General features: G+C 38.9%; 4 protein-coding genes across 4 annotated transcripts in view; 3 read left to right on the top strand and 1 right to left on the bottom strand.

Annotated features, from left to right (window-relative positions):
• LOC146329340 (apoptosis-stimulating of p53 protein 2-like) overlaps positions 1-3,996 on the bottom strand; it is a 37,539-nt gene extending 33,543 nt beyond the window's left edge. The window contains exon 1 of the mRNA XM_084714557.1: positions 3,634-3,996. Within this exon, the coding sequence (XP_084570683.1) occupies positions 3,634-3,642 (9 nt within the window). The 5' untranslated portion in view covers positions 3,643-3,996. The remainder of the gene's footprint in view (positions 1-3,633) is intronic.
• A 2,133-nt stretch (positions 3,997-6,129) lies between these two features.
• On the top strand, positions 6,130-11,825 carry rrp36 (ribosomal RNA processing 36). Its single transcript, XM_084714578.1, has 8 exons — positions 6,130-6,280; positions 7,193-7,625; positions 8,371-8,503; positions 8,592-8,658; positions 8,743-8,847; positions 9,021-9,098; positions 10,353-10,470; positions 11,296-11,825. The coding sequence occupies exons 2-8, from the start codon at positions 7,214-7,216 to the stop codon at positions 11,445-11,447; spliced, it is 1,065 nt and encodes a 354-aa protein (XP_084570704.1). The 5' UTR covers positions 6,130-6,280; positions 7,193-7,213; the 3' UTR covers positions 11,448-11,825.
• LOC146329338 (stonustoxin subunit alpha-like) lies at positions 11,593-13,063 on the top strand. The gene is made up of 2 exons (XM_084714414.1): positions 11,593-11,653; positions 12,150-13,063. Exons 1-2 carry the CDS (start codon positions 11,593-11,595, stop codon positions 12,668-12,670), a joined length of 582 nt encoding a protein of 193 aa, XP_084570540.1. The 3' UTR covers positions 12,671-13,063.
• Positions 13,064-19,496: 6,433 nt separating this feature from the next.
• LOC146329337 (NACHT, LRR and PYD domains-containing protein 3-like) overlaps positions 19,497-22,872 on the top strand; it is a 28,459-nt gene continuing 25,083 nt past the window's right edge. Inside the window, exons 1-2 of the mRNA XM_084714583.1 lie at positions 19,497-19,667; positions 22,334-22,443. The gene's annotated coding sequence lies outside the window, so the exon portion shown is untranslated. The remainder of the gene's footprint in view (positions 19,668-22,333; positions 22,444-22,872) is intronic.

The following is a 22,872-nucleotide window of genomic DNA, read 5'->3' as shown; positions in this document are numbered from 1 at the left end:
TTACAGCCTCGATTTGTGACGTGAAACACGAGAACAAACTCTCTGATCTCACTGTCGTCTCCGAGTCATGAATGTCAGCGTCAGGCCTTTATTGTAAATGAACATGAAGGTTACAACTTCCCTGCTTTAGTTCCTCATCGCCTGAGGAATACTAAAATAATACTGTTCCCACATGACCTTGAACAGCGTGTGTGTGTGTGTTTCTGGTCTCTGTGGCAACAGTTACCAAGCAGCGCGGCGAGCTCCGCTGAGCCCTGCCTGCAAGATGATGAGGACGTAGTATAATGATCAGGGTGTGCTGCGTTTTAAAGGAAGCATGTATGAAATATTCAGGGATGATTTTAGTGCTCGAGTCGCCCACGAACAGGTTTGAAAAGCTCAGACTGTGAGACAGCGAGAGGTTTGCACCACATCCACCTTCAGCCTGAGACCAAGAAGAACGACAGGCATGATGAGGATGTTACACACGACTGTGTGAATAATAATAAGGTCTGTAAACAGCAGTGCTGGGAAGAGAAGTTCAGTGTTTCCTCATTGTGCTCTCAGTTTCCTCAAACACACCCTCCTCCTCATCATCATCATCATCATCATCATCATCATCATCATGTTCCTGTCTCACTGATCTTTAAACACAGAGAGATCATACATCCAGATAACAACAGCTGAAAAACACGTTAAAGTGTTTGTTATCACTGACTTTCATTTACATTTAAAGGACAGTTCCGTCCTCTGCAGACTCTTATCTATTTATCATTTCTAGACGTGTTTGTGTGTAACGTCTTCACAGAGACGCCCGAGCAACCAGGGGGCAGAGATCAGCACTCATTCTCAAAGACAACACATTTAACAACTTTCCAGCTCCTTTTAGCAACTTTACTTCTAAATGGCGACAAATGTAGTGACTTGTTCTGAAAACGGTGTGGGGGTTCTCTCTCTCTTCCTCTCCCTGCTTTGGGCCGTGTTAGCAGGCAGGAACAGAGGTGTCTACAAGGTGGTGGTGACTCGTCTGCACCACGTTTCTGATCTGTCCTCCAGCAGCGTTTGGGCAGCAGAGCGTCTTCCCTGCCTGATGATGTTTACTTGCTCAGATTTTGTTGATTAGGTCTCTTGCCTTGCCTTGTTTTTCTACCATGGATAAGCAGGATACATTGTTAAATAGTTTCTTCTCTGTCTGTCTTTACAATCGTGAGTCTTTATGGGGGTCTTTTATTCGAATCGAACCGGCAGCTGCTGCAGAGGACTGACAGCCTCAACACATATCCCCAAGTTAATTATTGTTTGCTTATTTTATTCATTTATTTATTCATTTTTATCTTCAACACACATGAACGCTGTGCAAATGTTTGTGTACACAAGTAAACTTCATTATTATTATCATTATTACTCATGTACCTGATCCTGTATCAAAGGCATTTCTGATACTGTATCAATACGAGAACAACTGTCATCACTGGAGACAGTCAGCAGTGAGACACAGGACAGAGGAGGACAGACAGAGGAGTGAGACACATGACGAAGAGTCAAATCAGGACGTCGCTCTGATCCTCCGGGACCAAAACCCAAAATGTCAAACTGTTCTGAAGCAGTGAAACTGAGGATTTAGCAGCACTGCAGCGTGGAGGAAAAGGTCAAAACTTATATTTTCCCTCATAAACCTCCATTTAAAATGAAGACAGTGGAACCACAGAGCGGTTCTACTATCAGTGATGATACGGAGCTGATCTCTGTTCGATGAGCTCTGCTGTGACTCAGTTCACTGCAGCTCACACACAGAAAAACACAAACTGTGAGACTATTTTTTTTTAAACTTGACTTCTCTGTAATGACCTGTAGTGACCTCGAGGAAAATCAGAACCTCATGAAACAAACTGGAGACCGAGGATGTGTGGGTTTCCTACATACACTGACAACACGCAGGTCTCCAAATCATCCAGTCACCAAAGAATTCAGTCCTTACTTGGTGTCTTAATGTGGCATTTTAACGGATTTTTGACCATTTTTTATCAATGCTGAAGTGGTCAAATATGGTTAAAATGTTCACTAAATCTGTGTAATAAATAGTATCAACCCCAAAACTGCTGCAAAAACTTATGAGACATGATAGAGCATCATATGATCATCATATATTCCCATCATATATGATGTTTAAAGTCCTTCTACACTCTTATTAAAACACAGTGTTTATTACAGATTTATGACATGAAACACCTGAGGCAGTGCTGGAACGTCCAGCAGATTCACAGACAGCAATTTTCAAATCACAAGAGGAGCAATTTCTGCTAAAAACACACAAAATATGCGTCAAGAAACTTTTAAATGAATGAGTGTGGTGAGACAGAGACGTCCTGTCCTGTGTCTAATATCACAGATCACATCACAATTGCAATGTAAGTCAAAATAATCACAATACACCACGCCACAATATATCAAATATCACAATATCATAAGAATAAACTGTCTCAGTACTGTAAGAATATGACCTGTGATATTACATGATTATTATTTTAGGACTGCTACTGACTGCTTTATTATTTTTGTTTTACAATTTATACAATTACATAACTCAATCATTCATAACCAAAGATGATTAAAATTTTGCACGTTTAGGTCACAGCTGCTACTTTTATTTTATTTATTAAAGAAATAAAGCAGAAGCGCGTTTTGTTAAATTTTGTACATTTCTTTAATATTATCTTTTTTCCCCCTCATGTTTACATTTATCGTTTCTCTCTTTTTTACGTGTCCCTGTCAGACAAAATAATGTCAAATAAGGTATTATTCAACAATGCAGTGGTGACATTGGCATCTTTACTGCATTTATTTATTTATACTGTGTATTTTAGCTAACATATACTCTTATTATTATACTCTTGTATTTCACACAATTATCATATCCTCAAGCTAAACCAGGAAGTGAGACGGGGTCCTCAAGGTATAGCTAACCCGTTTTATTCCTCATTAAATCAGGTTTTTGTAAGAAAATATACAGATAAAATATATTTAAAAACAAAGATGATGTTCAGTAAACTCAGTATAGTATATAGATTTATTATTATTATTTATATATTTATTAATCTCTTAAAATATTTCTGTTTCAGGGACCTTATTTCCCTTGTTTCCCTCAAAAGAAAGAAAATCTATTGGTGCTCAACATTTTTAAATTAGTAGAACATTTACACAAATTTAAGTTTTCACTACTTACTACAAATAATTAATGTGAGCATTTTGATTTTAAATGGTTTGAAGTTGTGAATTCTTGTCTGGGACGCTGGTGTGTTCTGACAAAGAGCAAGTTTAGAAATAAAAAAAAATTAAACCAAAACATGTCATAAATTATATTTATATAAATCCTTAAAGAAAAAAAGAATTGGAGTTTACAGTTTTTTGTTTTCTGGATGAGTGGAATATATTTCAGTCAGTGAAGACACATCCTTCATTCAGCTTTAACCTGAACATGTGAGGTCAAAGGTTTTTTTCTATATTAAAGGATTCTGTTCTGTAAATAATAAAAACTCCAGGTTGCTGCTCCTGTTCGATGATGATGAAGGTGGAGACAGTTTCCATGGAGACAGTGACACATTTAAACCACATGAAGCGATAATAAAAAACAGACTGAAGTGTTTTTACTCTCACCGGCATCATGTTGGCAGTTTTCCGTTCTGTCGCATCCAGACTGCAGCTGAAACCATCAAACCTTCAGAACCTCCTCTTCCTCCTCCTCCTCTTCCTCCTCTGCTGTCCGTCTGTCTGCCCGCTTCAGCCACATTTATTATGATTATTATTCATTATATTTCAGCTCCTCCTCGACCTGTTGCAGTGATCCAGCGGGCCTCTCTGTCTGTCTGCTGTCCTGTCCCTCAGGAGAGAAGAAGAAGAAGAAGAGGAAGAGGAAGAGGAAGAGGAGCTGCTCATGAGGAGGCAGCAGCAGGAATCAAACAGTGTCCGGAGCAGAAAACAAAGCAGCTCTGAGCGATGATCCACCGTCCCTCCGTCTCACTGACTCACTGACTGACTGTCGGTGTGTGACCATCACAACCATTCAATCTACACACACCGGTCAGCAGCACGAGCTCTGCTGGAGACCAGAACCACACTTCCGCTTTACGGTTTCAAAATAAAAGCGTCATTTGAAAAGGCTATAGTAGCCTCAAATAATAATAATTATTATTAGTAGTAGTAGTAGTAAAGTGAGCCATTTCAGGATAACATATAATTGTATTGTAATTATTGATACATTATGTGCAACATGCATGTACAATGTGTGACTTTAATGTTACAGGTTTCATATGTTCGATTGTTGAATTAGATTTAACCTCCCAAAAGTAATTAAGAGGTTAAACTAATATTTGAAATGACTTTCATCTGCAATATTTCAGGACATATTAATGCATCAGTATTAATATTAATTGTCACTAACAAATTAGGGATATTTTTGGCTACATACATTTAGCTGATAACACTTTTGTTCTGTTACTTGCAGGCGTTTCTGTTCTGTGGCGTCACTTATTTATTTTGAAAGATGATTTATTCATCTTCCGGTTTGAAAATGTCTAACTTGACGGAGCTCTTCACCGGCATCTCCTGGCAACGAGAATAAACTCCTCCTCCTTTCTCGTTGTGTGTGTGTGTGTGTGTGTGTGTGTGTGTGTGTGTGTGTGTGTGTGTGTGTGTGTGTGTGTGTGTGTGGAGAGAGAGAGAGAGAGAGAGAAACCTATTCTATAAATTCATGTTTTTTCGCCTGTTTTTCCAGGTCATGACATAAAAATGACTCCATTTATTTTGATCTGTATTTTTATTTATGAACTAAACCTGCTGAACTGGACGATATGAATGAAATATGCTGCATTAAATATATTCTAGATCTCAGTTGGCTTTTCTCTTGCTAACAGCGACCTCTGCTGTCACAGATCTTCACGTTCTTACCCTTCTTCAATATTAATAGTCAGTGATGACAGAAGTATCCAGATACAAAGTAACTGCAGCAACACCACAGAGTAGAAATACTCTGTCACGTCCTGTGTTCAAAGACTAAAAGTAAAAGTTCTTGCTGAATGACCAATTTTATTATCCATATTATTGGATTATAAATATTATAAAGGGATGAATTATGTGTAAGAATCACTTTGTTGCAGCCTGCAAAGGCAGAGTTGATTTCAACTGATTACTGGTTATGTTACTGTAATCTATAATAATACATCTTTATTTTTGGCAGGCTTGGGGAGTAACAGATTACATGTAACAGGATTACATAATTATGATACAAAATATGTAACTATTCCGTTACAGTTACAAAAAATTAAGATGTAATCAGATTACAGATATATTTAGTAAAAATTGAGATTATTATTAATGTGCCGACCTTAAACATTATGACACTTAATGAGTCTGATAACACAACTCTTGTGAAACCAGCTAATCTGATAGTTGCTATGTCTGTTGAAAAAATGCTTTCAGGATCTATATTATCATCTATATTTATGATTTCATATCTTATGGTCATATAGTATCAGTAAGTACATATTCAGTCTCTGTTCCATCTTTTCATTATAAATAGTAATTTCTCAGACCCATCATTTCAAACCCTGCAGCTGTTAAACATATTTGAGGTAGGAAATTTTCTGTTTCAATTTCTTAATAATTAACTTCTCACTTCCTTTGAAAGTTTGTAACAAATTCTCAGATACTTAAATCAGATATAAAATCAGTTTTACAGGACTCGCGTTGGCCAGTTTTAATTGAGTCCAGAGGTGCAGTCACATGGAACACTCGCTCCTCATTTATGATTTTAAAAAGATTATTATTTTTAATTACTCGTACGTGTTGTTTGTAAATTTGTGGAAGTGTAGCTGTGTTTAATTTGGATTTTAAAAGGTTTTTTCATCAAACCTGTGTACCGGCAGGGGGCAGTACTACGCATGGCAGTTTGTCCCTGAGCGGAAGTGACAGCAGAAATATGTAAAGCTAACCTGCTGCAGTTCCGCTTAAACAGGAAGGTCTCATATTTGCTTACAAAATAACACTGTAGAAAAATATATTGGGTTACTCAAACTGTCTAACTGGAGGGGGACAGTAACACACCACAGCAGACTCCGGTGTTAAACACGTGTCTGTATAAAATGGCGGCGCATTTGCGCCTTAATCTTGTTCAAAACCCGTTGAACAAGCTGGTGAAACTTTTATTTTGAAACAGGAAGTGCAGTGTTGAGTTTACCTGCAGCCGACATAGACACACGTGGATAATGGAGCTGAGGAAAACAAGACTTTAATAACGACTCACCAGGTATTTAAACCTTTACTTTTATCTCCACGTTAGTAGAGTAAATCAGTAATGAAGCGTCGCTGCTGTGTGGACGACATGTTGGCTAACAGCCCCGGAAGTGTTTCAGTTCTGAGATTCACTTCATATCAAAACTCATTTGAAAATCTGCTCGTTTAAACGTCTTTGCTCTTTACTGAGGGCATATTGTTAATGAAACGTAACTGGGAGTTTTTGCGTTTCCTTACGATTTAGTTGTCAATTCGGCGTAAACATGATGGTCACTCACAGACGATATTCCCCTAAAATATTAGTTCTTACACGCGTTGACGCCGTTTGCTCCAAGTCAACGGCGTTAATGACGGAATTTTGAATTTTTGAATTTTGAACGGTTATTAAACTTGAGCCGAATCTCGTTTGTGTTAAACGGTTTCAATGCACACCTGTCGTCCAATCAGATAAAGTATTCACTCAGATCGTGGTGTAATTCGTAATAATGGCCTGCCCGTTGAACGTTATCCTGTTTATTACACTGTTATTTACGAAAAACAGTCTGACACCAAATTTTCAATTTTTTTTATGGCATTAAAAATTATTTTATTGTTCCTCCAGAGTCTGTGATCAGAACTGGGTCCATAGCAACAGTCTGTCCTTCATAGCAACGGTCTGCTATACAGAAAAAACTATAACTGTAACTGACCAATCAGAGTCGAGTGTTTATCAAAGCCATGCAATAATAAAAATAAAGTAAAACAAAACATTGTCAAACAATAAAAACTAAAATGAAATGAACAAACTCTCTCTGGACACTAACTGAATCTAAACTGAAGTGAAAGCAAACGTTTAATATGAAATAGAAATTAAAATTAGTGAAACAAACAAAAGTACAATAACTCCACCACCGTCACTTCCTGCTCTTCCTCCTTTGTTTTCCAGCTTTTTTCCACAAACACAGAGATGAAGGCGAAAGAGAAGCAGCGGCCGGAACCGACAGCCTCAAAGAAGAAAAATATGGCTGCGAGCAGCAGTGATGATGAAGACTCTGACGTGGAGAAGAACTTCGCCCTGCTCACAGAGAGAGGAGGAAGAAGAGGAGCTGAGGAGGGAGAGCGGTACCACAGACGACAGGGAGAGGAAGAATCTGATGATGAGGAGGATGAGCTGTCTGAAGGCGGGGAAGAAGATGACGAGGGATCAGATGCTGGTGAGGAAGAGTCTGATGATGATGAACAGGAGGAGGAGGAGGTAGAGGGAGATGGAGACAGTGAAGCCTCAGAGGATGATGATGAAGAGGAGGATGAAGATAATGCAGAACCAGAAGGCGCTGGTGGCAGCAGTGAGATCCAGACACGAGAAGACATTAAAAACGGTGAGTTTGAATTTATCTGCAGAATATTAACGTTCAGTGAAGCTGTTCAGACTTTTCACTCCTTCCTCCCAAACAGACTCTTATTTTTGTCATTTTTAGGGCTGACGGGGCTCTTTAAGGGGAGGAAGCAGGTAACATGCAGTGCATTGCATGTTGGGGTGGGAGCAGAACAATCAGGAAATATTTTCATTCTGGGTTTCATCAGCAGTAACTTAAGGAACATGAAACTGTAAAATAAAGCAGATACCTGAAAGTACAAACAGAAACATAGGAGAGAAACTAAATTTAGAAGCTGCAAAACTACTGAGAGCTGAACAGGAAGACACTGTAAGAAACATCTCTGCTCTCCTGCACTACGTGACTTGAACATCACAACATGGCTTGTTTGAGGGGGAGAAAGGAGGGTCATCACAGGTTGGCCACAGCGCAGCCAAAAGCACCGGTGGAAAAGCCTCACTGGGTTCCCATAGAACCCAGTTTCACTCAGATATCTTGAGAGTCCTTTGAAAATGGCCATGGCAGTTTTTGTAGCATTATTTTGTAGCATTATTTAACCGTCTTTCCAACAAACTAATGTGAGACAGTTGGTGCTAATGGATTCTTTAGGTCATCTAGTTTCATATGTTTCCAATGGACAACAGACAGAGTTGAAGAAGCTGAATGTCTGCACAGGTTTCTATCGTATCCCTGCTGAAATTTAAATGATGTGCAGAAATAATGTCTGAGTGTTCTGTCCCTCTGCCAGAACTGTCCAACATGTCCTTTGAGGACATCATGAAACTGCAGAACAAAGTAGGAACCAAAGTTTACAACGAGGTCGCCTACGGCAGCAACAAGAGCGGGAAGAGATGCAAAAAGAAACGACTGAACAAGAACAGGTGAGCCGTCAGATCCTGTGACTGCACACAGCTCTGCCTGTAACGTTCACTGGCTGTGGGTTTTTAGAGCGTCTGTTTGTGTTTTCAGACCGATGGAGGTTTCAGCCAAGAGACCAGCTCCGTTCCTCCGGCAGGTCGTCGCTGTCAGGAAACCAGTGAGTGAAGAGAACCTGCACCAGTCTGTTCTTCTCTGCTGCTCTAAGAACCTCAAATGATTCTGTTTGTGTTCTTTCACTCAGACGTTCAGAGATCCTCGATTTGACGACCTGTCTGGAGAATACAAACCTGAGATTTTTGAGAAGACGTATAAATTCATTAACGACATCAAACACAGAGAGAAAGAGGTGAGAGAAACTTCAGATCGGACTGATTTCTGCTTTAGAAGGTCATTGGCTCAAACCTGCCAGCTGACTTTTATCTGTAGAACAGAAAAAAAATCAGCTGCAAACTGTTGTAGAAGCAGTTTCACTCATGAGGTTGGACTGAAAATGAGTGTAATTGTGTTGTTTGTCTGCAGATCATCCAGAAGCAGCTGAAGAAGACGAAGAAGAACAACCAGAGGAAGGAGAAACTGCAGTTCCTTCTGAAGAGGATGGTGAGTCTGATGCCTCAAATATCATCTCTGTGAAAGACCCCCTGCAGTGAAAATGAAGTTTTTAACCTTGCTAACGTGCTCATGTGGTGTTTTTCATGCGTTACAAGACAGATCAGGAGTGAAATACGCAGTAAACTCCATGTCTGAGTATTTCTTAGCTTTAGGCAGCGAAACAGAGGAGAAGCCAGGTGCAGCTACTTACAGGGTAGAAGTGGGGTTTGTGCAGAGGGCGGGGACTATCTGCATATTAATAAATCATTGAATACTAAATGAAAACAAGGTGTCAAGCTATATGTAAGACATTTTAGGCAGGTATTTGGACTTATTTTCCAAAAAAAACCCCACTCATATCAGACAGAATTTATTCCTCCTTCAGAGCATTTTCTATTGTTGAAAACATGAGTGGAGGTGGACTTTAACTGAGATCTGCAGATTAATGTAGAATCTGTCGGCAAGGACAAGATTTTGGTACCTGAAGCATCCTGGTTTCCACGTGCAGTCAGAGTTTATTGACCAATCACGTTTGAGCAGGCTTTGGTTGCATGCAGGTAAACAATCTGAGCAGAGAGGAAAAGAGACGGAACATATCTGCTGGCTATCATCGACGACAGTTTAGCTTTTTTATTTGCTTTTTCAAATAAAATTATCTGCAGTTGTGTGCAAATAATCTGTTTGTACAGATCCATTATATATCCAATATATACGTCTGGAGTTGCTTATTGGACTGTAAAGAACGAACAGCACAGAGAAAAGGACGTCCAGCCCCAGATATCTGTTCTCCAGATAACCTTTAGCTCCACTGGAAGCCTTGAAACATTAGCTGAGGTTAAACTGTCATCAGACAACAGCTGATAGCCTCAAATAAAATGCTCAGAGTTAGTGCTGCAAATTGGAAACACTTTCCTTAATCATTCACTGGTAACAGTAACGATCTATCGATTTTATTAGAAACACAAACAAATTCTGTAACAGTAGCAAACTTTATTTCCACAGCAACATATTTCAGATTCTCTGACAGAGTTACGTACAGTATGAAACAAAGATTTTTTTCTTAAAGCTGCTACAAGCAGTTCTGGTCTTTGTGACAAGACACAAACCCAAAGTGTCGATGTTTGACAACCTTTGAAGGAGACTGAAGAGTCAACAGAACTGTTTACTGCACCTCTAAGTCCAGCGAAGGTGAAGGTGAAGACATCTCTGCAGAACTGTGACGCTGTGTCGAGGTTTTAAATGCTGTGAACTGTGACTCTGCAGGAGAACCAGGAACGAGCGACCAAGAGCCGAGAGCAGCAGAGAGAGAGAGAGCTACAGTTCAAGAGGGAGCAGAGAGAGCGAGCCAATCAGGGCGCACGGCCGTTCTTCCTCAAGAACTGTAAGAACAAATCGATACCGAATGTCTGTTTACACGTCTGTGCCTTCAGTCAGCTGATCTGCCTTCATTTTCAGAACAAAGGTTCTGTTTTGTTCATGTTGAAGAGAGAGTTTAAAGTTTAAAAGATTTCATTTCTATTTGATTTTAGTTGAATAATTTATTTGTAAAATTGAATCATTTTGACGATCTTTATAAAACAAAAACTCCAAACAGTCTCTGGTTGCAGACAGTGTTTTATATCTTTTTTAATTGAATCTTTTTAGTTGTTTAAAGGGATAGTTCAGATTATTTGAAGTGTGGTTGTATGAGGTTCTTCTCCACAGCCCTCCATCATCTGTTGGTAACACACTGAGGAGAAATATCTCATACAATCACACTCTGAATAATCTGAACTATCCCTTTAATTTCTGTGATTAGTACAAGTCAAAATGTGCTTCATAAAGTACATAAATGGAGCTGATACTTACTGTGAACAGCTAATTTAAAGGACTAAAAGCTCAAATTGGCAGGATAGAAAGAAGAATAAAAGGCAGAATGATGGATAAGGAGACGACAGTAAATGCAAAAAATGTTATATACTGTTATAAACTACATCCTCTGTGTCCTGGAAAGTTATTAAAAATGTGATCTTGTGAAAAATAAACTTGATGAGCCTGAAGAATAGAAATACAACAACTTTCAAATCATCATTCTAACCTTTATTTCACCAGGAAAGAATCCACTTTTAAATGCAAATTTAATGAATGATTAAATTTCTTTGTATGTAAGAAGTATTAAATGTTGAGACGCTGAATTAATTTAAAACTTGTCTTTGTTCTCCGGCAGCCGACAAGAAGAAGCTGCAGCTGGCTGAGAAATACCAGGAGCTGAAGAGGAGCGGCAAACTGGAGAACTTCCTGAGCAAGAAGAGGAAGAGGAACGCTGTGAAGGACCGCAGGAAGCTGCCCAGACAGCTACAGAACAAGAAGGCAGCATGAGGCGTTCAGGGACACAGAGACTCCTGAAGGAGAACCTGCAACTGTTGGTCCTTCAGTGTGTCGGCCTGTAACGTCTCCGCCTGCAGGTGGAGCTGTAGCCTGAAGGACTGACTTCGTGTCACAGAAATATACTGAGAGAAAAGAAATGAGTGTGAACCTGCTGTTTTTTTCCCTGCAGATATATGATGGTCTGTTTGTTGGAGCAGGTACAGTTCACCAGTTTAGCTTTTTTATGTAGTTTTACACTGAAACTACAAGTTAGAATATCAGCTGAGTGTCCAGCTGAACAGATGTCATGTGATCATTGATAAACATCTGTTTTCCCTCCAAAATTCTCAAAATGTTCTTTTTTTTTTTAAATAAAATTGTATTTGTGTATGTGTTTGTTGTGTGTCTTTGCATTAGCCCTGTTGAGATACAATACAATATTTAACCAGTAAATATTTTATGTGGTTTCATTTATGAGATCTGTTTCAGTTTACACCAGTCCTTCACAGAGACTGGGTCGTGGGTCACAGAACCAGGACTCCTGCACACTGTTTAAATTGCAGTGTAACATTTATTTGCAACATTTCTGTCGTCCTTTTGCAACTTTTTGATCGACTCGCCCCTCTCTTACAGACCGGTCTCATTTAATAGTTTGTTTGTTCTACGTCACCAAATACTTAAAAAAGACTATGGAAGAAGTTCTTCAAAGTTAAGATTTGAGGGTGACACATGAGGACGAGAAGCAGCCATATCCTGATCATCCAGAGAGGTTTGAGTTCTGTCAGCTGCTGTGTGGAAATGGTCTGACTGGTCGCTGTTACTGGGAGGTCGAGTGGAGAGGATGGGTTTATATATCAGTGAGTTACAGAGGAATCAGCAGGAGAGGAGACAGTGAAGACTGTGTGTTTGGATGGAATAATCAGTCCTGGAGTCTGAACTGCTCTGATGATGGTTATTCTGGCTGGCACAGTAAGAGAATAACAGACCTCCAGTTCTCCTTCTCTTACTCTGTTTGGCACAATAAGAGAAGAACAGTCCTCCCCTCCTCCTCTGTCTCTCACAGAGTAGCAGTGTATGTGGACTGTCCTGCTGGCTCTCTGTCCTTCTACAGAGTCTCCTCTGACACACTGATCCGCCTCCACACCTTCAACACCACATTCACTGAACCTCTTTATCCTGGATTTACAGTCTCATACAGTTCGTCTGGTTCTTCAGTGTCTCTGTGTTCACTGTAGGAGGGAGACACACACACACACACACACACACACACACACACACACACTTTTTGTCTTCAATATGTTTTCATTCAGGTCTTTGGACCAAATGTGAAGATTTTATTTTTAGATTTTCTGAATTTTGTAATCTGATTTTTTCTCACATAAATAAACATGTATATACAATAAAATCAGGTTCTACACAGATTTAAATAATCAGAAATGTGTTTTTTTTTCTTGGACAGATCAAATCAAACCAATCATTTTATTTTGTACAAATCAGATTCTACAGTTTTTATAAATGTGAGGTTGTTATAAAATGTTTGACATTAGTTGTGTAATGTATCTGAGCTCTGAGATCTCTGTATCATCTCTTCTCATGTAACTTGTGTCTGAATGATAAATGCTGTGATCTGATCACGGAAATCAATCAATCAATCACCCAAACTTATTATATAAAGTGACAGAAACCTGACAGAAATCACAAAGCTCCCAAGGTTAGTCAAGAGATACTAGGGCACAGCGGTATTGGCATACTGGGAAACTGTCCGTTCCACCAGAGAGACTGGGGGTGTGACAGAAGAGGAGAAGAAGAAAAAAAAAACAGAAAAACACATAGACGGGTGAAGGATCGTCAAAGTATTAATCAGTCAAGAGAAAGCAAGATTGACAAATAGCACAAAATACAACATAGCAGCCAGGCTCATTGGTTGTACAGTTAGGTCTCATCATCAAGTAGTGTCAGAAACGGCTTCCACATTTTTTGAAAGAAGTTTTGTGAGTTCCGATTGCCAAAACGAATTTGTTCCATCCTAGCAATAGAAATCATTTCATTAAGCCATCTTTTAAAACACGGGGGTGATGAAGACTTCCAGTTTAGCAATATTAATTTTTTAGCTGCAACCATGCCTGTCCTGAGGGCTTGCTTTTGATGAGAGGGAAGGGCTGCTGTCCTGTCGGAGGAGCCAAATATTGCCAAGTTGCAGTCTGGCTGAATGTTCATCTCATATTGTTTAGAAAACCAATTAAATATGTCACACCAGAAATTATTCAGGACTGGACAGTGCCAAACTAAGTGTGAAAGCGAGCCCTCAGCACCACTACATCTGTCACACATGGGAGACACAGAATCAAACAGTTTGCTAAGTTTAGTTTTGGAGTAATACAGTCTATGAATAACTTTAAATTGAATTAGCCTATATCTGGAATTGATAGAACAACTCTGTATACCGGACAGGCCCTCCTCCCACAGTTCGTCTGACAAGGAGGTGCCCAATTCTTCTGCTCAGATGTCTCTGAGATGACTGGTCTTTGCTGGAGGCATAAAAGTATCAATAAAGCGGGAAATCAAATGTTTAGAATCTGGTTGTGAGAGAAGTATGTCATAAAAAGTCTGACTCTGTGGCTTGATTGGGAATTCCGAGGTATTTTCCTGTACAAAGTGTCTGATTTGTAGGTAGCGATAAAAATGTGAATGAGGAAGATGATATTTAGTCTGAAGCTGAAGGAAAGAGGCAAATTTGTTATTTATATAGAGATCCCCAAAACAGCGCAATCCCCTCTCCTTCCAGCCCAGAAACACCCTATCCATCATTCCTGGTTTAAACAAATGGTTGTGAGTTATAGAGGCGTGTACTGAAGTATCTAATAACCCAAGGATTTTTTTTATTTGATTCAATATCTTAAGTGTGTTTCTGAGAATGAAATTAGAGCCAATTAATTTATAAGAAGGCTGCACTCTGGAGAAAATCAGCGCTGGGAAAGAGGTTTCCAAAACAAATATTGATTAAATTTTTACCCAGAGTGCGGCGATAGCTGACCAGTCATCACCAGGGGAGCGACATTGCCAGAAAGTGAGAGCCCTTGATTCGCAGCCCAGAAATAATGTCTAAATACCAGGAGGCCGAGGCCACCCCTGTTTACATGCTTCTGCAAATGATCTTTAGAGATGCAGGGTGGTTTACCTGCCCAGACAAATGAAAGGATGACTGAATCCAGTCGTTTAAAAAATGACAGTGGTAGATAAATAGGAAGATTTTGAAATAGGTATAAGAACCTTGGAAGTGCAACCATTTTAATAGCATTGATGCAGCCAATCATTGAAAGAGGAAGCAACTTCCAGTTCACAATATTAGCTTTTAATTTATCCACCATGTCCAAAAAATTCAATTTCAATAACAGCTTGGGGTTTCTGGAAATCTTAAGTCCAAGATATGTAAAATGTGTAGTGACTAATTTAAATGGCAAAGAATTCAAAAATGCAGGGCTCAGATTGTTCATCAAAGGCATGAACTCACATTTCTCCCAGTTGATTGTGTATCCTGACAATCTGCTAAAGGATGTGATGTAATTCAGGAGGTTAGGAACTGATACTATTGGGTCTGATAAGCAGATCAATAAATCATCAGAATACAGAATCAGTAGGCTTTCGACATTACCAAACTTTATACCATGGATACCCGAATGACCCCTGATACCTATTGCCAGTGGTTCCAAAGCAATATCAAAAAGACGAGGGGAGAGTGGAGTGCCCTGCCTCACACCCCGCTGCAAATCAAAAGGCTGGGATTTGTCTCCATTAGTGACAATAAAAGACACTGCATTGGAATAAATTATTTTCACCCAGTCAATAAAATGCTCCCCAAACCCAAAACGTTTCAAAGTCTCAAACATATAAGGCCATTCGATCTGATCGAATGCCTTCTGAGCATCAAGAGATAAGACAGCAGCCTGTGTGTCCTTTACATGGGCTGAGTATATTAAGTATATATGAGTATTTAAGAGCTGACAAACATTACTAAATGAAAATCTACCTGGAATAAAGCCAGTTTGATTAGGATGTACAATTTTCGAGATATGATTACCCAACTTCATGGCCAGAACTTTAGTTATCACTTTCTGATCACAATTTAAAAGAGCAATGACTCTTCCTTTCCTTTTTTAAGAAGCAAACAAATATTTGCTTCGGCTATAGTGAACTGGGGAGCCTCTTATTTTTCACTGAATCATTCACCATCCTAAGCACGAGAGGAGCTATTTTTTCATGGAAAAATTCATGTAAAATTCACAGCCATTATCCATGGGGGGAGAGCTTGAATAGCTTTCAAAAGATCAGCCTTACAAATTGGAGTATCCATGTTGTCTCTGGATGTGCTGTCTAGTTGGTGAATGTGTAAATTCGCAAAAAGTTTCAGTGACATTCACTTTGCTAGAGTACAACTCCTTATAGAAATCCCTGAAGCAAGCACTGATCTCCCTTGGGTTAGTAACTAATTTACCTGATTTGAATTTAATCCTATGAATAGCCTGACTAGCTCAGTTTCTCTGGTTTATCCCCAAGTTCAAAATGTTTTTGTTTAAGTTATAGAAGAAGACTGCTGACATGATTGCTGAGAAGGTGAACAGGAGGATCTTGCTGTGGGTCTGGCGATACATTTGCCTCGAATCAAGTTACTGTCACCCATTCATTAATGAAGGTTGAAATATCTTTGCCAATAATATACTTCATTAATTACACAGCCAGAACGTTTTTCTTCTTATTTTCCATATTTAGAGTTGAAATGCTCAGTGATTGTCTTTGTTTGAAACAGTTTTAAGACTTGATCATGAGGTTGACATGCAAATTAAATGTCAGGTTTAATTTACATCCACATTTACATCCAGATGAACAGTGCAGGAAGCATTTTTAAACAGAGAGGAACAATTTGAGGGAACTGAAAGTAACTGGAAATGTCCATTTTAACTTTAAAATGTCTGCTTTGGTTGTACAATACAATTGACAACATAAGTCACAGGTATTTGTTTATGTTTATTTGAGTAAATAATGCCCATGCGATTTGTGACTGTGTAGATTTCATGTACTGAATTCCAGTGCTTTTATTCTTGTATTTCCCGTCCGCACGGAAGTGTTTTATATTGAAAGAAAGGTTGTCTCCGGTGTTGATGGTAAAGAACAAACGGTAGGAGCGGCAGCGGCAGCAGAGCTCCCGGTGTTTAATGTTGAGTAAAAACTGTGTGAATGTGGTGAAAACTCAGCTGAGCTCCAGTTGAAGAGGTAACACACTGGTTTAACTGGTTAATATCTTTGTAAAGATTCACAGTCAACTTTAACTCGGTGTTAACCTGATGTGTTGTTAGCAAAGTAAAGTAGAGTTAAATTAACGTTACTGCAGTTTGACGGCTACAAGCAGCTAACTAGCTAATATCTGTCCTGGTTGGATGGTTTATATCTGACTCAAACTGTAGAAGGTTTGCTTTTATTACAAGATTTGAACAATAACTCAGCATTTATTTTGAACTGGACACATAAAAGCTGATTTATTTCAGTATTTTAATGGAGAGTTTTACAGATTAAACTGACAACATGTGTTGGGGTTTCCTCCTCAAACCTGCAGGGGCTCCACAGAGATAAAGATAAAGTGGTAAAGTTGTTCCAGTGGGAAAAGAAACAGACTCCATCATCCTCAGAGGAGGGTAGAACCATCAAAACTGTACTCAAGGAAAAGTACTGTTACTTTGAAAAACAAGTACTCAAGTAGAAGTAACATTTAATCATTAAAATAACTGCATGAGTAAGAGTACAAAAGTATTTAAAAATCAATACAAAGTAACAACACAAAAAGGAAACACTGCTGGCACACTTGTCTTTTTCCACATTTTTTTTAATTTGATGTCGATATGAGTGGGATTAATTAGGACTGCAACTGACAATTATTTTCATTATTGATTAATCTGTCAATTATTTATTGATTAAAACATGTTGATCAGTGTTTTTCAAAGCTCATGGTGAGTGACATCAAATGTCTTATTTTGTCCACAACTCAAAGATATTCAGTTTACTGTCGTTGAGGATGAAAGAAAACAGAAAAAATTCACATATGAAAAAATGAAATCAGGATTTTGACATTTTTTCTTAAAACATTACTGATTATTTGATCATCAAAATAGTTAGTGATTAATCTAATAGTTGATTAATTATTGATTAATGTGTGGAATTATTTGAGCCACAGATGGTCTTCCTCAGGTAAAGAAGTAAACATTCACCTGTATTTATTTGTGATGACCTGCCACATTTACAGCAGGATAATATCTCATATATTTAGTTTGATCACTAAATATTACATTCATATTATACTGTATTAAATACATCGATCAGTAAATATTCTTTTGAAATCACATTCTTTACTTGTTCTCTCCTACATTATATTATGATTTGTCCAATAAAATATGAAGGTCTCTTGTGTTTGTGAAAATGTCTCATATCAGATGACTCATTCAGGCTCATTAGGAGTTGATGATGTAACGTTTCATCATTATCAAATACAGCTGTGTTCACTTCTTCACTTCACAGCTGCACAGTTAATTGAGATATGATGAAAATCACAGTATGGCCAAGTGAAATATGTGAATCACAGAAGCTGCAGTTTTATGATAAAGGAAAACTGTGTGACAAACATCATTATAATGACGTCTTGCAGAGCTGCAGAGACGTCCTGACCTGCAAATCTTCTTCTCCAGATGGAAGAAAATATGTTTGTTTGCTTCAGACCACAAAAAAAGTAACATCGTCATGATTTTAATAATTGTTTTCAGATCACAGCTGCAATATCTGTCAAAATAATCATAAGATGGTTTTTATTTTACCATATGATGCAGTCCTTCTTCACTTTGACCTGAAGACCATCTGTAGTTCAAACATTATATCAGTCATGTCCACATGAAATAAAAGCAGTTTGTCTTTTTTCCCTGATCATAATTTGGTCTCTATTTTTCTGTCTCTTCAGAAAATTACTCAAAATAAAGAAAGAGTTTTGAGGCAGAAAGCTGCAGAAGTCGTCATTTTGAAGTATAGCTGAATGACTTTTACTATTATTTTGATTGATACTGCAATTGTGATATGATTTGTGATATTAGAGGTAATAGTTTTTACATCACTTTTCTTATTTGGACTGAAAAACATGTTTAAATGATTATGGTGTGATATTTTTGCAGGAATCTGAACCAAATGAAGATGGGTTTTTTTTTGAGTCTGTAGAAATGATGAAATGATGTGTAGGACAGGACGTCTCTGTCTCACCACATTAATTCATTTAAAAGTTTTTGACATATTTTGCCTTTAACAAATATTGAACCTCTTGTAATTTGAAAATTGCAGAAAGCCATACTGCAATTTTGATAAAATTTCCGTTAATTGTGCAGTCCTACTTTGAAGCACGATATATTCTTAAACTTATTGGCATTAACACAACATTCATTCATTTTCTGTAACCACTTGTCCTTGAAGAGTCACGGGGAGCTGGAGCCTATCCCAGCTGACCCTGGGCGAGAGGCGAGATACACCCTGGACAAGTGGCCAGTTCATTGCACTCTCACATTCACACCTATCGACAGTTTAGAGTCACCAATTAACCTATTATGTTGCATGTGTCTGGACTGTGGGAGGAAGCCGGAGAACCCAAAGAGAACCCACGCAGACACAAGAAGAACATGCAAACTCCACCTGGGGCCCGGCCCCAACCACAAACTCCCAGCCCTCCAGGGGATTCGATCTTAGGACCATCTTGCTGTGAGGCAGCAGTGCTGGCCACTGTGCCACCATGCCAACTAGTTTTGTGTTTCTAGACTTGGATATTTAAATTAAGACATGGTTCAACTTGAACTTTTTCTTTCAAGGCTTCATTAAAGTTGAATCTTCAAAAAGCTCAAAAGACACAAAACAGCCAAATGTTACTGAAGCCTTTAAAGGTCCAGTCAGTCAGATTTAGGAGGATTTACTGTCAGAAATGGAAGATAATATTATTCATCAGTATGTTTTCATTTGTGTAGAATCACCTGAAAATAAGACTTGTTGTGTTTTTGGTATCTTAGAATGAGCTCTTTATATCTACAGAGGGAGCAGCTCCTCTTCCACGGAGGCCGCCATGTTTCTACAGTAGCCCAGAACGGACAAACCAAACAGTGACTCTACAGAGGAGCTTTTGAATTTTGCACGAGTTTCTGGAGGGGAGAGTGAGACGAGGTGAGACGCCACTAAATCCTACAGACTGATCCTTTAAACACCCAGCAGACAGAATCAGAATGTCGTTTCTTAGATATTACAGTGAAGCCAAAAACTCAGAAAACAGTAAACTGTGATGTGTGTTTAGTGTTTTTAGTGAATTTGTTGTCAAAAAGCTTCATGAATTTCCTCCAATCAGAGCTCTTTGTGTTTGTCATGTGACTGAGAAGAATGATGAGCAATAACACAGAGCCTTCAGGAAGTTTTCAGTCACATTTTGTTCCTGTTACATCTTCAAATTTGAACTTATTGTATTTCAATCAGGAGAGACTAAGAGTAAAAGAGAAATGGTTTTTGGCGGTTAGACCCCATTGAGGTAAAACAATATGAATATATAAATGGGGTTGATGAAGCTGTAGTGAAGAAAACCCCCAGGTCTAAACACTGGTGGTGGTGGTGAAGAGGTGCAAAGCAGAGACAGATGAGGTGAAGTGGATCTGGACTCCTGCTGCCTGGACCTGAAGACTGGAGGAGAGAGGGGAGGATCGAGGTGAACATCTTGTGGCTACCTGGGTCCAATGACTGGAGGAGAGAGGGGTGGAGGAGGGTCGTGCGACTGACAGAATGACAACTGATGGAGCAAAGACAGAGGCGATTTAAAGTTTTGGCAGCAGCAAATTGACTGGCTATCGCGACCGTGGCAAAATCTGATTGGATAGTAAAGACGAAGGTGAACGCCCACAAGCAGCTGATTAGAGGGAATAGGAGGAGAGAGATGGAGTAAAGGAAAGTTATGAATGAAGGCGGCGTAATAGAAGGTCTTCCTGATTGAACTTACGCTGAGCTTCATACATTTTCTCTCTCTTTACTAACACAGTAAATTCAACACATTTATGAACTAAAACATGTTTGAATTCATATGAAATTCTCTGTTTGTTTCCTTGTTGAGCTGCAGTGGACGGATAGAAACACAAAGAGGGACATTTCTTCTAAAACAAACTGTAAAACTTTGTAGATCATCATTTGATTTGTGTGACTCAGATTGTTGATGTCTCATATTTCTGCTCTCACGTCACACTGATGTATCTGGATTTGAATTTGAAGGTATGAGGAAGTGACGGCCGTCAGTCAGATGAACACAGACACCAGCAGCGTCTGTCAGTGTCTGCAGACGAAGGTCCAACGTCTCTTTGACCTCATGTGGACTTGAACAGGTGAGAACCCTGACAGGTAACATGACTCACCTTTGATGAAGAAACTCTGCTGTCAGTCGTTATATTTTCAGGTTACATAATATACTTGTAGATGAGAGCAGTGATTCATTCTTTAACACTGTGATTTACTGTTTGTAGATGTGAATATTGATGAATTCATTCACTCGTTATTCTCTGATATGTGACTTTTTGGTCAAAATGAGTCTTTTCATGTTTAGTTTGATTTGATTTAATCATCAGCAGAAACAAGTGAGATTTTAATGTGAGGTGACGTCACTGCTGAGTCAGAACTGGTCTGACAGCATCAACACTTTTTATTTTTACACTGAAACTCAGAGGACAGCAGCTGTTTGTCGTCTTTACCTGGAGACAAATTTAAAATAATTCATGTTGTGGTATCAGACCCTGGAGGAGGCGGGGCTTGTGTTGTATTCCCTGAGTTTGATTTGTCAGGTTGGTTGTGTTTGATTGGCAGGTGTGTGTAACAAACCTCATGAATGTGTCTTGGTTTTGATTGTTGTTTCTATGAAGGGACAGTTTGAAACCTGCAGTTCAGGTTTGACACTCGCCACCGTCTCTCAGTTTCTGGAAATCCACTTATGGACTGGCTGGGACAGTTTCTGTTGTTCTGGTTTGACAAGTTGTCTTTTTATCCACCATCATCCTGTGACGACCCGCCCTCCTCTGCCTCTGATTGGCTGGTGTTTGTTGTCTCTGTTGTGGTTGGTTAGGTCAGGAGGAGGGTTGGACACTGTGGAGGTTCTTGTCATGAAAAACCCTGAATTAAGACACAGTTAAAACAGTCAGACTTCAATATCAGGACTTATTTATTTCAAAGTGTTTGGAAAAGAGTTTAATATTAGAAAGCTGCAGAATTCCAGATCTCTCTGTACTGTTGTTAAAATTCAAATACAGACTGAAGCTCAGTATTATGTCGCCCTTCAGGACAGTAACTCTGTTACTATGGCAACAGAGAAAGTCAGCAGGACTTTACCAGCAGCTCCCTTCTTATCTTCTGGTTTACAACCATCAGCTTTATTGAAAAAAAGAATGACTTACAATTCAGCTTTAGAGTCGGACTGAAACGATTCCTCAACAAACTCCACAAACTCAGTCACCAAAAACATGTCAATTCTTTGCATCAAAGCTGCATTTAATCCAGTAGTTTGTCCACGATCCGTATGAAGCACCTCCCATGGTTCAACAACACAGACTGAATTTAACCATCAGTGTGAAATACAGATTTACTGTGTCTGTTAGTAATAATTCACTCCCATCAGAGTCTAAAAAAAACAAGGAAGAGCACCTGATTTAAAATCTGTTGTTTCACCTTATCTAATTCTTCTCCTAACATGTTTCTTTATTGACTGACAGAGCTGCAACACTGCCACCTGCTGCTGACTGACAGCACTATAGCTCAGACTGGTTTTCTGCTCTCACGTCACACTGACGTGTCTGGATTTGTATTTGAAGGTATGAAAGTGTGACGGCTGTCAGTCAGATGAACACAGACACCAGCAGCGTCTGTCAGTGTCTGCAGACGAAGGTCCAACGTCTCTTTGAGCTCATGTGGACTTGAACAGGTGAGAACCCTGACAGGTAACATGACTCACCTTTGATGAAGAAACTCTGCTGTCAGTCGTTATATTTTCAGGTTACATGATATACTTGTAGATGAGAGCAGTGATTCATTCTTTAACACTGTGATTTACTGTTTGTAGATGTGAATATTGATGAATTCATTCACTCATTATTCTCTGATATGTGACTTTGTACAAAACTACACACACAACAGAGACTCAGAGGACAGCAGCTGTTTGACTGAAATCAGTTGATTAAATCGAGCCTGTTGTGCTCCGGCTTGGTAGGAATGAAAACCTGCAGCTTCATGGCCCTTTATGGAATAGTTTGGACATGTCGTAAGTTATGTCATCATTGAAAATGTCATTTTTTTCAGTAAATTGTTATCAACTATTGTAGTTAATAAAATATATTTTCTATTTAATAAAGGT

This window comes from Lutjanus erythropterus, chromosome 3 (assembly GCF_056507025.1).
Source record: "Lutjanus erythropterus isolate fLutEry1 chromosome 3, fLutEry1.hap2, whole genome shotgun sequence".
NCBI lineage: Eukaryota > Metazoa > Chordata > Actinopteri > Lutjaniformes > Lutjanidae > Lutjanus > Lutjanus erythropterus.
Note: the sequence above shows the minus strand (reverse complement) of the source record. Positions and strands in the feature narration are given on the sequence as shown.

What these genes read in the sequence shown, in the direction of transcription:
- rrp36 (XM_084714578.1), top strand. Translation starts at nt 7,214, where the DNA reads ATGAAGGCGAAAGAGAAGCAGCGGCCGGAACCGACAGCCTCAAAGAAG. An exon ending in AGTTCCTTCTGAAGAGGATG is followed by an intron (nt 9,099 to 10,352) that starts GTGAGTCTGATG and finishes GTGACTCTGCAG; the next exon opens with GAGAACCAGGAACGAGCGAC. An exon ending in GCCGTTCTTCCTCAAGAACT is followed by an intron (nt 10,471 to 11,295) that starts GTAAGAACAAAT and finishes GTTCTCCGGCAG; the next exon opens with CCGACAAGAAGAAGCTGCAG.
- LOC146329338 (XM_084714414.1), top strand. Translation starts at nt 11,593, where the DNA reads ATGAGTGTGAACCTGCTGTTTTTTTCCCTGCAGATATATGATGGTCTG. An exon ending in TGGTCTGTTTGTTGGAGCAG is followed by an intron (nt 11,654 to 12,149) that starts GTACAGTTCACC and finishes TTCAAAGTTAAG; the next exon opens with ATTTGAGGGTGACACATGAG.